Source organism: Chelonoidis abingdonii, chromosome 2 (assembly GCF_003597395.2).
Source record: "Chelonoidis abingdonii isolate Lonesome George chromosome 2, CheloAbing_2.0, whole genome shotgun sequence".
Classification (NCBI taxonomy): domain Eukaryota; kingdom Metazoa; phylum Chordata; order Testudines; family Testudinidae; genus Chelonoidis; species Chelonoidis abingdonii.
Window position 1 is genome coordinate 267,393,596 of NC_133770.1, and position 15,332 is coordinate 267,408,927.

Below are 15,332 nucleotides of genomic sequence, written 5' to 3' on the forward strand. Positions count from 1 at the left end.
TACTGAATTGCTCCTGGTTGACAAGTAGGGAGTATTTTTGTGTTTATCATGTTTGCTAATGATGGGATCCTTTCCAAAAGGCTTGTCTTAATCTTAATTAGACTTTATCAACAGAGGTCTGCATGACATTGTGCAGACACTGATTTCATAAATAATAAAAAGTGCAAGTGAAAAATTTGGCAGGAGAAGAAGATATTTAAGGCCACTGATTCTTGTAAGAGCAGCATGAATTTCCAAAATGTAATCAAGTTTGAACTGTGACTCTATTCTTTATTATCAAAACTTGCAGTACACTTCACTGCAGTTTTGACAGCAATTATGAGTATGATTTATAAGCTTCCTGTTAGGAACCAGATCTGTTTGCACAAGAATCTTGATCATAAACATTACAAAGAACAGTAAGTCCACAGTTTTTCATGGACATCTTTTTTCTTTCCATAGAACCTGAAGTTGTTTTAGTTTGTTTTATTTTTAAGTAGCAAAAGAGCTACTTGTGTTTGCAGTGTAAGAGACAGACGAAGAAGATCCAAAAATAATCTTTCCATTTGGTGGAAGTTATGAAGGTATCAAATAGCTGATTCAGTGTGTGATGCAATTTGATAAAGAAATCATCCCAATGCAGTTGGAATGTAATTTTTTGCTCTAGTTCGCACAATATGATATTATTCCACTTGCCCTACTTTCTCTGATTAAATAAACATTTCTGATTCTTTGCATAACTAGTTAATTATATTTTTATTCAAATGTAAGCTAATAAGTATTGGGGATAAATGCTTAAGCAATATCTGTTGATAGTTTTTTTGTTGATCTTGGATTTGATGCCTAGATAATGTATATTAACTCCATTTTGTTTGGCTGATTTTGTAGCTATCATTTTAGAACAGCTATGGAATTGTACTTTCCATTCCATTGGGCAGCTTCCAGGTCAGAACCTCAGCTGGTGCAAACTGGCTTAGCTCCATTGACTTTAAGGGGCTATGTCAATTTACACCAGCTCAGGATCTGGCTCAGTGTTGTCTTGTAGCATTCTGATGTATAGCTCAGGTTCACTGTAATAATCTTTACCCAAGTGACTCAGTAATCTATGCTGCCTCTTCCTTTGGATGATCTAATGATCAAATCAGTTGGGGCCAGATTGGTCATCTTTGGCATCAGTGGGATTACTCGAGTGAGTCGCTGGTCACCAATGTGAATAAAGAGTTCACAATTTGGCCTGAAGGGCATACTCCAAAGCACATTTAAATCAGTGAGAGTCTATCTATTAACCTCAGTGGGCTTTAGATCAGACCATCAGGACTTGATTCTGCCTGACCCATATGGGTATGCAGTGGAGGAGAGGGGACGAGAAGTCTTCCCTGTCGCCTCTTGCCAGCCTAGATAAGCACCAGCGCAGTTGCGATTCCTGCACTAAGTGCTCTCCTTCGTCCTTTGGGGGCAGGGAAGAGTGGATATTGCCCTGACCCATCCCCATCTTCACCAGCCTATGGAAAGGGACAGGCATGCACTGTGGGGAGTATATTGCACCCCATGCCTATGGATGGAAAGTGCTACATAACAGGATGAAAGAGCAAATGTACTAGTGGGGGGAGCATAATTCTTAAGAAGAATCCTAATTGCCTCTAAGGAACTCTGATGCAAGGATATTGAGTCAGCTCCTTATTGCTGGTGTACAAGGATTTTGAACCAGACTGATTGCAGCTGGAGACCCTGTAAGCAATGACTCGCTTTTTTTTCCCCAGGGATACAGCATGTTAGGATTGTTGCTGGGGAAAGAAAGGTGGTGTTTTTATTGTGGCACATTTCAATTTTATTTTTAATACAAAATGTATAGCATTATAAGACTACAGCACAAGCCCTTATTCTACAGTGTTCTTATAAACGTGTATAATAATACATTGTATTATTGTTACACTGCAAGTTTCATATATAAATAAGAATAAAACAGAAGTGTGACACGATAAAAGGAACTCCGCCCTGCACTCACACAACTAAATTATGTATATGTCTTCAGGTAAAATAGTGTAGCTGGTTACAGAGCCTCAAACTAAAGTCATGTAGCTCAAAGTTGTTACATCTAAGTGGCTGATTAAACATCCATTAGTCTGAGTCTCTTCTCACACTGGTTTTGTACTGGTATAACTCCAGTGGCTTCACTCCTGATTTACACCAGTATGAGACACTAATCCAATGCTTTAGTGTTCAGATTCCTGGTTGGTTATTAGGATTCTGGAGTTGTAGATGTAGTTGTATTGCTGTCTTCACTTTTCATCTCCTTATTCTTGAACGGAACTTGGTGAGAGTTGCATCTTTGCATGCCCTAATTCTGGAAAGCAGTGAACCTTATGCTACATTGGTCCTGTTACAATAAATTGTTTGTAAACCTCATAGCTACCTTCAATGGCTGTAATACCAAAGGGTGAATGCAAAGAAACTTTTCTGCTTTGAAACTTTCATACCACTTTGAGGTCTGCAAGCTCTGCTTTATTTTTCCACTGAAACACATTGTCACTGATGCTGTTTTGTTTGCTCATCTTTGAAAGCTAATAGACTGGTTTAATTAATTGTCCAAGATTTCTCTAAAACAATGTCTTAATTCTTCCATTTAACTGTGGCATATCATACACTGTTGTTATCTCCTCCACCAGATTTTTGCAACAAGTTGTTTTAAAACTATAATCTCTTTGAGGGGAAAAAAATGAAGTGCAGTTGAAAAGGCAGTTATGCTGAAAGATAAACACAGCAATATTACTTATCAAAATGAGTACAGTTTTGCTTGCCTAATGAATACAACATATAGCTTTTGCTATATATACAAAACCTTGGGGAACAAAAGCTTTATAACATATAAAGTATGCAACATTATTTCAGGCATAACTATACTGGATATGTATCTAGGCCTGAGAGTGTAGATAACACAATATAAGTGCTTTGCCTGTCTAAACATGTTAAATAAATGAGCATTCACTATCACATTCAAATACATTAGTCGATGTACTTGCATAGTTAATTTTCTTTTTAATGCACTGCACGTGACATTTGCAGGACAGAGCTATAGTGTATCTTACTGTTTGATGAAAGTTTCCCCCTTCCTCCCCTTTTAAACAAACCTTTATTTGAATAAGCCTTTATGAAACAGATCTTTGGCATATCTTCTCTTCAGGAAGTTCAGTCAATGTAAGCAGAGATAAAACAGTCATGTTATGAAAAATATTATATAAGAAAATATTTTTTTCAGAGGAAGATGGTAGCAAACATAAGGGAGGGGGGAAATGACCTTATGAGGAAATTTGATTTCTTCTTTGCAGCTTTTGGGGGTTTTTTTATTCTGCTGTGGATGAGGCATTTGGAATAAAACTGAAATTGTGGTATGAAAAAAACATGCAGGAAGTGAAGTAAAAATATAATGATTGGAAAAGTGCCAGTTAAAATAGTTTTGCTTGTATCTGAGTTCTGGCAATGTCCGTCTCTCAGGACACAAAAAAAGTGAATTAAGGTGATTGTTCTTTAGTTGAATTGATTGTAGAATATATGCATATCTTTTTATCATAGCTTCCTTAACAATATTTTGAAAATTCTTCTACAGATAGAAATGGAACTTTAAAAAGCAAGAGTTTTCTACCTCCTCCCCACAAATAATCCAGTTAGAAAAGGGTATAAAGACACCCTACCTATGTTGAAGTAGTTCTGCAGATTTATGCTTCCCATTAAATCTTTCTGTTTTTATTTTTCATATAGGTGGCCAGCTTTGGTGTACCACAACTAAGACCATCTCTGAGGGTGAAGAGCTAATTGCCTTTGTTGTGGATTTTGACTCAAGGCTACAAGCTGCCAGTCAGATGACTCTTACAGAAGGGATGTATCCTGCACGTCTGCTGGACTCAATACAACTGCTTCCTCAACAAGCTGCTATGGCATCTATTTTGCCTACAGCTATTGTCAACAGTACGTGAATAATATTGTTCCATAGCTTTTTTTGTTTTTGTTTTTGTTACGTTTCGGGTTTTTTTTAACAGAGCAAAAATAGATGTAGAAAATTGGGATGGTAGCGGTACAGGATAGTGTTTGGCCCTCCCTCAGACAGAAGCTCTGTAAATCTGTTTGCAGAATTAGAAAATCATAAAAATAGAGATGGAAAGACCTGTTAGCTCACATGGTCCATATTCTTTCCGTCAATGCAGGTTTGGTCTTCACAATACGTATTCTAATGTTTATCCAGGCTAGTTTTCCATTTCTCAAGCAATAGAAATTGCTTCTGTTTGACTGTTTCAAAATGCGATAGAGGTCATAGTCAGGAATTTTCATTGTATTAGCTCTAATTCATGAAAGCATCGGTATTCAAGAAGGATTCTTAAGCCTGTGTTTAAGTCCCATTAATATTAAAGGGACAATCACATGCTGAATAGAGAAGGACTTAAGCAGGTGCTAAGTGCTTTCTTGAATCAGAGAGACATCCACCTTGTCTCTCTAATATTCTAGGACCAACAGGTTACAACAGCACTGCATACAACTTCTTGAATCAGAGCATTCAGCTGAAATATTCTGTTTATTACATTCACCCAATTACTGCTATTCAGACCCCAATCCTAATTGCTCGCCTTCCTGGCTGTTGCCATCTTTCAAAAAATTGGTAGCTGATATCATGTTCCTCCTTAGTCGTCACTTAACCATGTGATATATATTTGGCTCTTTTAATCTTTCCTCGTCACTGAATCTTTCCATTCCTCTATTGTAGCACTTCCCTGTGCTTCTTGTAGTTTATAAATAGGTTGCAATAATTAAGTGACCAGAACTCTACACAATATTCAAGGTTTGGATTCACTAGAATCCAGCAGGTCCAGATTCAGTCCTTATTCGTGTTGAGTAATACCTACTCTTTGAGTAATCCCACTAGGTCCCATGCTGGATGACTATAAATATCTTTGTCAATAGCTTTATTTTTTCTAGTTTGTTGTTTATTTTTGTGTAAAGAATTGTACTGGTCACATTTACTGTGAATGTACTGCTAAAAGAAATAACTTAAAATATACCACTACCCTGTGGAGAGATAGTAGTGACAGCAATATCAAGCTGAAATATAAGGAAACACAAAGCCGGTTCATCTGCCTTCTGGACATGGGGTTTAGTCAGCTGGCATTGTTGTTATTAATGCTAACAGGGTGTTGGGAATTTTCTGTCAGACTGTTTTTGTGCAGATTACACAAAATTAAAAAAAAACCCTCCTCATCAATTATTGGGAGTGGACTACATCAACTCTGACTAAATTGGCCTTCAACATTGGTTCTCCACTTGTAAGGTAACTCCGTTCTCTTCATGTGCCAATATATATGTATGCCTGTATCTGTAATTTTCACTCCATGCAACTGAAGAAGTCGATTTTTTACACACAAAAGTTTATGCCCAGATAAATCGGTTAGTCTTTAAGGTGCCACTGGACTTCTCTCTCTTTTTTTTTTTTTTTTTGCATACAGACTAACACGGCTACCACTGTGATACAATATTAAAATTTTCACCAGGAAAATTTTGATTTTAATGAAAAATTTAGACTTTCCATCAGGAAAATGTAAATGACATATTTTGTTTCAGATTGGTTCAACCAATATCAGAATATTTCATTTGAATTAACCTAAAATGTTTTGTTTCAAATTAAAAAAATTGAACTACATTTATTTCTGGTGAATTGCCTAATGGTAGTTGCAGTTGCATTCCCCATTCTGTCTTTTGGGCCGGGCTCCGTAGTAGATGACATCTTTCATAGTGCATTTCCTCTATGTGGTGCATCATAGGAATCACATGACTCTACATGTATTATAGTAGATGTATTCAGGTCAAAGCAACTACCCCCTGGGGGGAATGAGATCTGGACCTATAACTCCCATATGGCAATAGGGAAATGTCTAGATGGCTTGTTTTGATCAAAAATGTCTAAATGAAGTATTTCAATACTTCTGAATCCATTTTTTTTGGAATTTCCATTCATCGGAAAACAAACATTTTAACTTTTCATTCTGTTTCAGAAAGTGGAATATTAAGGATCAACCTACAATTAGAGGTCATAGCATGTTACAAAATTTAACTCCCAACATTAGTAATGACAAGAATCCAAGAAACAAAGAAAGCATGAGATTTTCAGTTACAGTAATTACTACATTCTTAGATTTTAGGCTCCATTCTGATAATCTAGTCTGACCTCCTGGCTATCATAGGCAATAGAATTTTCCGCAGTTATACCTGCCTGGAGTCCAGTACACTTGTGGTTGAACTAGAACATATTTTTTAGAAAGACATCCAGCCTTAATTTAAAGAATCCAAAGCCCCAATTTTCTCCAAAAACTTAGAATATCAGGGTTGGAAGGGACCTCAGAAGATCAGCTAGTTCAGCCCCCTGCTCAAAGAAGGACAAATCCCCAGACAGTTTTTTTTTTCCAGCACGCCCCAGTTTCCTAAATGGCCCCCTTAATGGTTGAATTCACAACCCTGGGCTTCATAGGCTAATGCTCAAACCACTGAGCTATGCACATGCCTAAAGTTAAGCACATGTGTAAGGCTTTGCAGGATCAGGGTCCACATTATTGAAGAACATCTTTGATTAAATATTTTCATGGTATTATAATACAGTTGAGACTGCATTTCTGCCACAAACCATGAATTCTATTTTAGTTTTTAAAAAATTTGGTGTCCTAAAACTTAGCTCAGTGTTTTATATTAATTGGTTATTGTATTAATTTATTTTGGCCTATAAAACAAACACATGTTTTCCCTTGTCCTTGCAAATGACATTGGGGCTGCCTTGCCAACATTTTGTTAAGTAAGTTGTTTCTTTAATGGAAAAGTTAAAGGATGTAAGCCTTCCATGTTACTTGCTGATGCTGAATGCACTGTGGCTAACCTGCATCTGGTTATATTTGCTTGTAGAAGATATATTCCCTTGCAAATCCTGTGGCATTTGGTATCGAAGTGAGCGGAATTTGCAGGCCCATCTCATGTACTACTGCAGTGGGAGGCAAAGAGAGGGAGCTCAGCTGTCAGAGGAGAATGAAGATAGTGCTCATCAGATATCCAGTGTCTGCCCCTTTCCACAGTGCACCAAAAGTTTTTCTAATGCAAGAGCTCTGGAAATGCACCTAAATTCTCACAGTGGTAAGTGCAATGTATCCCCATGTAGATGTAGCTATTCCTTAAACATTAACCACTATAAACGTTATCTTCTTCAATGAGTCTCTAAATGTAAGCAATATAATCAAGCACTGGAAGTAGATACTACTAAGAAATCAGTCGTTTCTGAACTGTATTATATAGTCCATGCGCCTCTCACATATAATCTGTTGATCCGTGTAATTTATTTAATCATTTATCTGACCTACTTACGCATTTACATAAATCCAAACAGTTGGTCATTTAGTGGCATAGATTATCTCAGATATTTAAACAAAGCTTTGTCCATTGAGAAGTTTGGTCATTTAGAGTATAGGAGTATAGAGTATAGGATGGGCATTAGGAACTCCTATATCTTATTCCAGATCTGATGCTGACTCCCACTGTAGTCTTGAACCATGTCACAACCTCTGAATTCAGTTTCCTTGTTTATAAAATGGAAATATTACTTCCTGTTCATTAGAAAGCTGAAAATTGGCATAGATTTAGACTTATTATCAAGTATCTCTGAGTGTTCTGTTGAAATTTAGCTTTGATTTGATCACATTATTGAAAAATCACAAGTTGTAAATAAATGCACAGGACATTCCACACTGAAGTTTCTACTAGGCATGCAAAGTTTGCAGATGAGGAAGGCTGTGCTGTCAGGCCTAAGCAGTTAATTTGGCGTTAGAGTGAAATATGTACTCAGGTATGCCTGGTGGGAGGCAAGCATTCTCCAGAAGTCTCTGTGGACCTTGTTGAGTAAGTAGGAGTTAGGGAGGGCTTATGTATATTTTACATTTTTACAGAAGGGAGCTCCAGCCCAGTGTGCCATGGCAATTGAATGCCATCCAAGGTTTGCAGGAGAAAGTTTCTCTTCTGCGGATCTGTTACAGGACAAAGAGTTCCACTGATGGAACTTACGCAATTTGCAGGCACAATGTGTATATACATTGAAATTACTGTCTTTAATTGCATCATGACATGCTGTTTCTCAAAAACTATATTATAATATCATTTCATTTTCCCCACAACTTCAGTTTACTATCTTGTAGTTCTGTGTACTGCTTTGTGTATGTCCTTGATAATCATTTATATGAAAATACATGTTAAACCATAACATACTACATTTCCAGGCTAACAGTACAGTGTAAAGGTGAAAAGTGCAATATGTCTCTGCTCTTTTCCTGAATGGTCTGCTACTTGAAAGGTTCATGTGTAGTGCATAGATAAGAAAATGATGAAAATGCATGCTTACAGGAAGGAGAACTCATGTAACAAGTCTACGGGCTAAATCCAGACGGGGACCTCACCTCAGCACTGCACCCTAATGTATAAGTGCCATGAGCCCAGTGGAATACACAACCCTGATTTCAGAGCTTGTGCTCCTTGTGCATTTCATGGGGAGAGTTATGTACCTAACAAGAAGATTCAGTAAGCGGGGAGCTGCCTAAACTATCCAGTAGGAAATGCAAAAAGGACTTAGGTGCCTAAATTTGGGCTGGAGGGAGGACCTATCTCTCTTCAGCAGTCACAAGATTTACGCACCGAAGCCAGATCAGCTCTTTCTTGCAGAAAAAGAAAAAAGAAGAGCAGATGGTAGATGCCCTATACCCACTAGCCGAGCAGTTAGGGCACTCACCTGAAATGCAGGAGACCCAGATTTGAATCCCTACTCTTGAGCAGAGATTGCCCTACCCATCAGGCTGCAGGCTATTCTGTGATAGAATACACTCAATCCGTCCTGTTGGAGCTGTTCCACTGTTTATTAAAATACTTAAATACAGGCGCCCCCCGGATTACACAAACCCGATTTATGCAAATCCACAGTTACAGAAAAAGTTCCATAAGCTAGAAATAGGAGGGAGGTGTTTTTTTTTGTTTGGGGTTTTTCTGTATAATGGTCTGGTATACATTTCCGACTTACACAAAATTCGAGTTATGCAAGGCATTCCAGAACGGAACGCTTGCATGAGTCGGGGAGCGTCTGTATTCATTAGGCCAGAGAGAAAATGACTCTATAAGCCAGTGGTTAGGGCATGCAGCTGGGAGACCCAAGTTCCAGTCCCTGCTCCTACACATTTTTAAGTATTTTATACACAGTAGAAATGTTGGTGTTCAGGATTAGGTAGCATCTGAGAAGTGTTTTTGTGGATCTAAATTTACTCACTTGTGTTTGGAGTGCCATGCTGGTGGACATCATGAACTGAACCAGGGGTGAAACAGCTAAACCTACATGTCTTTACAGCTTGTGCTAACGAACTGTGCTCTAGCTGGGTGCTATAACAGACCCACATCCTCTATGGATCAGCACAGAGGGAGGCATAGAACACACACTCACCAGTGGGTTACATACTTCCTTGGGCAGGTCATTCCAAGCCAGGGTGACCAGATGTCCCAATTTATAGGGACAGTCACGATTTTGGGGTCTTTTTCTTATATAGGCTACTATTACCCCCACCCCCGTCCCAATTTTTCACACTTGCTGTCTGGTCACCCTATCCCAAGCATATGAGGCCCACAGCAGGTCATATCCTGGACAACCCTCCTGTATGTGATGACCACAGGGCACTTTGACCAGCACTAGGGATTGAAGCAGGGTCCTCTGGGTCTGAAAGTGTGACTTTTTACAGCTTGAGCTAGTTTCACCATGACACTCACTGCTCTGCACTGCTCCAGTGTCACAAAGCAGCTATAAAACCAGTTTAATTGACCACGTAGCGTGCACATATATATAATGTTTTAAATCTAAATCAAACACAGATATTTTTCCTTCCAAATGTTTCTTCATTAAACTCATAGAAGCCCTGGACTCCTCTTTAGACAATATAGGCCATTATTGTTCCTCCAGCACAGAACTCTGCCCTTAGTTGTGCTCTATAAGCATTTATAGCTTGAGTACACCGTGAAACACACTCTCATTCTCTGCACAGATTGTGGGTGGGGATTGAATTTGCTTCTGTTTTTACACTGTACTTGATAGGAAGAGCTCTGGTGAGTTCATATCTAAGAAAAATATATCTCATTGGTAGAGCTATGATTTTGGATACAGAAATTGTGAATTTTAATAAAGTCCATGAAATGTCTGTAACAACATATTTTTAGGCCCCCCCAGACTGAGTGGCCTTGCCCCCAAAGTGAATGGTGTGTCCCTTCAGAGGGATGGATGGGCCAAACATAAGAGGTTCCACAACCTCATGGACCTGATTCCAACACACAGAGTGGGGAGCCAGACCTAGCCCCACTGGACAGGAGCTGCCACTGGGGATGAGTGTGGGGTGGGCTTACTCTTCAACCCACCGGCTCTCCTGGACCTGATCTTTGAACACCCTCCCCATACTCTTGTGCATGCTGATGTAGCGAAAATTGCATTGTTTGGTGACCTTTCTGTGACTTACTGTTTTTTCTTGCACCTCTGCCCTGAAATTTACTAAAAATTTCCATTCTGAAATCGTAGCCTTACTCCTTACCTGCAATAACTGCATGCTACTATTAAGTACAGGTGGTGTAAAAGAGTACTTTCTTCATTGACATTTTTTCCTCCTAGGCCAGCCCTCCTCCTTCCTCACAGTGGACTCATCCTTTCAGCCCTCCTCCCACAGAGTTCCCATTCCAGAGCCCTGGATCTTCTTTCCCATATAGGCAATTCATCTCAGCCAAGCAGATGCTGGCCAACAGTAATGGAGATTATTGGAAATGTGCTCTCTGCAACTCTGCCTCTGATTCGGTACTTTTTATAGGCCCCTGCTGAGCATGAGGACTGGATCTCAGGCATATTGCCTTGAAATGCTCCTGTGATCAGAGAAAAGTGAACATACTCCTGAGCTTTTTGATTTCTCCAGCCCCTACTGAATAACCTTGTGTAGAACATTGGACCCCAATGCTTATTGATTTACGGGGAACAACATGTGTTTTCCAAGTAGAAATTGCTATTTCTAAAACTGGAATGGGTTAGTTTGGCATTTCCATTCAGGGAAAGCCTGACCTATTTTTATTCTTCCCCTACTCTCACCTTCCCTTTATTAATTGGAGGGCTCTCTGCTTCATATGTGAAATTCTGAATCCAGGCTGAACTCAATATGGAAAATGAGCCAGTTCATGGTATATGCAGTCACAGCTGATCACTTTGGGGACCTCTTATAGCAAATGGTTGGAAAGAGATGTTGAATTGATTTAAGCATTGCCTGAGTGATCAATATGGGTGAATACTTACAGAACATTTTCACCAGAGGAAAATGAGTTGTTCTCATGATGTTTATATTCTCCGTGTGATTGCTTTTCATAGTATACTGCATAAGGGGAAAGCAGTTACTCTAACCTGTTGTGTATTATTTATCTTTTCCATAGGAGTGAAAATGGAAGAATTTCTCCCGCCTGGTGCTAGTCTGAAATGCACAGTTTGTAACTACGCTGCAGACTCAGTGATTAACTTTCATCAGCACCTGTTTTCACATCTCACTCAAGCTGCCTTTAGATGCAATCACTGTCATTTTGGCTTCCAAACTCAGAGGGAGCTACTGCAGCACCAAGATCTACATGTCTCTGGCACCAAGCTGCAGAGAGAAAGTGACATTGAGCACTCTCCAGGTGGTACTGATGAAGCTTTACAGCCAGCAACAGACCTTTTGAACAGAAATGAAGTTCCACAGAGCCAAAAGACCATGCAGACTAAGGATGCAAATTCGGACACTGAGCTTGACAAATGTGAAAAAAAGACTTCACTTTTCCTTCCAGCCCAGAGGCCAGAAACACAGCCTGCAACAAATAAACAAAGTTTTTCATACACTAAAATAAAATCTGAACCATCTAGCCCGAGACTTGCCTCCTCCCCAGTTCAGCCTAATATTGGCCCTTCTTTCTCTATGGGACCTTTTCTCTCTCAGTTTGCTTTTCCCCAGGACATCACAGTGGTTCCTCAGGCTTCAGAGATCTTAGCCAAAATGTCTGAACTGGTCCATCGAAGACTGAGGCATGGCAGTAGTAGTTATCCTCCTGTAATTTACAGTCCATTGATGCCAAAAGGGGCTACGTGCTTTGAGTGTAACATAACATTCAACAATTTGGACAACTACTTGGTACATAAAAAGCATTACTGCAGCAGCCGATGGCAGCAGATGGCAAAGTCACCAGATTTTTCCAGCATTTCTGAAAAAATACCTGAGGCTGTAAGTCCCAATAATGGCCAAAGTTCTATAAACATTCTGAATACTACTCCTCACACTTCAGATGCAGAGAATCAACTTCTTCAGACGTCTTGCATCAACTCCTCTACTGTCTTAGATTTGATTGGGCCAAACAGTAAAGGTCATGAAAAAGACTTGTCGGCACAGGCTAAGAAGCTCTCAGCTGCAACCAGCAGTGATGAGAAAATGAATGGAAAACCTGCTGATGTGAAGAACCCCAATGCTCCTTTAGTAGAAGGAGAAAGTGATCCCAACAAAACCACATGCGAAGCTTGCAATATTACTTTCAGCAGACATGAAACATACATGGTCCACAAACAGTACTATTGTGCCACACGCCATGATCCTCCACTGAAGAGATCTGCTTCTAGCAAACTGCCTGCTATGCAGAGAACAATGCGTACACGTAAACGAAGGAAGATGTATGAGATGTGCCTACCAGAGCAGGAGCAAAGGCCACAGCTGGTTCAACAACGGTTTCTTGAAGTGGCTAATCTTGGCAACCCTTGCACATCCACTCAAGAATCAACAGAAGGTCTTGGAGAATGTTACCATCCTCGGTGTGATATCTTTCCAGGAATAGTCTCAAAGCATCTAGAAACTTCATTGTCTATTAACAAATGTATTCCAGTTTCAAAGTGTGACACTCCACACTCCACAATTTCTTGCTTGGAGATGGATGTACCCATAGATCTCAGCAAAAAATGTTTATCACAGTCAGACAGGACATCCACCTCTCCAAAAAGGCTGCTAGACTACCACGAGTGCACAGTTTGCAAGATCAGTTTTAACAAGGTGGAGAACTATCTTGCCCATAAGCAAAATTTTTGCCCTGTCACTGCACATCAGCGTAATGACATGGGACAGCTTGAGAGCAAAGTATTTCAAAATCCAGAAAGTGAACAAAACAGCCCTGATGTCAGTTATGAAAGAAGCATAATCAAATGTGAGAAAAATGGAAACTCAAAACAGTCTTCTCCCAATGGAAACTTGTTTTCTACACACTTAGCAACTCTTCAAGGACTTAAAGTCTTTAGTGAAGCAGCCCAGCTTATTGCTACAAAAGAAGAAAACAAACATTTGTTTCTTCCACAATGCCTTTACCCTGGAGCAATAAAGAAAGCTAAAGGAGCAGATCAGCTTTCTCCATATTATGGAATAAAGCCAAGCGATTACATTTCTGGTTCTCTTGTCATTCATAACACTGATTTAGATCAAAGCACAAATACAGAAGGTGAATCTCCTAAAGGCCAGATACCTTCAAACGGGTGTGCTGTGCAGAAGAAAGAGTCTCTTCCATTATTGCCAAAAAACAGAGGCATGGTAATAGTTAATGGTGGACTAAAACAGGAAGAAAGGCCGGCAACAAACCAACAACAAGAGAACATTTCCCAGAATCCTCAACATGAAGATGGGCACAAGTCTCCCTCTTGGATTTCTGAGAATCCTTTAGCTGCAAACGAAAATGTCTCTCCAGCTATTCCTACAGCGGAGGAACAGTTGTCTAGTATAGCAAAAGGTGTGAATGGTTCCACCCAAGCCCCAACCAGTGGGAAATATTGCCGACTGTGTGACATCCAGTTCAACAACCTTTCAAACTTTATAACTCACAAGAAGTTTTATTGCTCATCACATGCAGCGGAACATGTCAAATGAAACAATCAGTCACCTTTGGTACCTGTGTTTAGTATATTGTTCCATGCAGTCTAAAGAAAGCTGTTTGAATTACATCTGGACAATCAGAAGATAATTCATTATTGCTGAGTTGAAGACTTCAAGGTGTAATTTCATTACAGTCCATTAGTAAAGTGTATTATTGGTGCCATTTTCAAAAATATTAATTTATTTTACCAGCAGTATTCATAGCTGTAGTTATGTTATTTTTTATTTAAAAACTTTATATTAAAGTCATTTGTAATGTTATTGTATAGTTATTGTGTAGCACATATGGTTTGCACTGTATAGTAGATTTTAAAGAAAATAGTCACAAACAATACAAAAAAGCATTTTAGAAATAGCTTCAAAAGCACTTGTGTATCCTGATTTTTTTCTTATATGCTGTTGCAGATATACGTATATGCTAAAATATAACTTGCAAAAAAGTTTCAACTATGTTGTAAAGTTCGCCTTAAAATTTCAATTTTTTGAACTATTGGGCTCAGTTTGCACTTTATATTTTAGCAGATACAGTACCTTAGTCATTAGGCTTTGCATTTGTATGTAGCAGTATGTTTCTGTCCACTTTCTTAATCTGAAACGTACGTTAAATGAAGATGGCAATTTTTTTCTTGTATAGTACTTGTATTTTCTTTCGCTGCTGCATCTCTGTCTCAATTTTTAAAACTTTGCTGTTAAATGCAATACTTTATAAGAATGAACAAAATTACTGGAAGCAGTATTGTAAGTAATGAAGTCATATCAATCAGTTTTATCTTTTGAAAGGCACAGTCTAAAATGAAACCCTAAACTCAATGCTGCAAGTATGAATCTAATTCATATACAAGATATATTTAAATATAAGTGTAGCAATACTGCAACTGGTGATCACAAAGATAATGTTCTACTTCTGATAGAAATAATTTCTCAACAAATGTTGTTACTATGCATGTATATGGATGGAATAAAATTCCAGATCATTGGAGATGTTTGGCAGTAATTTTTTTTTGTTTTGTTTTGCTCTGTTTGAAAAGGGTGTAGATATCAAAAAATTTAAGTGAGCAGTTGGGGACAGGCTAACATCATACACTCTGCACTTGAAGTAAATATCACTGAAAACAATTTAAAAGGGGAAAATGAGCAGGCTGAGGCCTGTTGTAGGCAGGATATTTCTTTAGTTGGAATCAAGGAAGACATACTTCATTGAAGAACAAAGGCTGTATGTCGACTGCTGAAGCCAGTGGAACTACGCTGGTTTATACCAGCTGAGGATATCACCCTGTATTTTTTAATCTCACCAGTGATCTTTAAAAAACAAAAGAGCAGTATTTTTCAAATGTATAGTAATTGGCTTTATAG

At 38.8% G+C, this 15,332-nt stretch overlaps 1 protein-coding gene across 1 annotated transcript in view; it reads left to right on the forward strand.

Annotated features, from left to right (window-relative positions):
• ZFPM2 (zinc finger protein, FOG family member 2) overlaps positions 1-14,956 on the forward strand; it is a 485,059-nt gene extending 470,103 nt beyond the window's left edge. Inside the window, exons 6-8 of the mRNA XM_075063183.1 lie at positions 3,736-3,942; positions 6,913-7,137; positions 11,482-14,956. Of these exons, the coding sequence (XP_074919284.1) occupies positions 3,736-3,942; positions 6,913-7,137; positions 11,482-13,973 (2,924 nt within the window). The 3' untranslated portion in view covers positions 13,974-14,956. The remainder of the gene's footprint in view (positions 1-3,735; positions 3,943-6,912; positions 7,138-11,481) is intronic.
• The last annotated feature ends 376 nt before the right edge of the window (positions 14,957-15,332 follow it).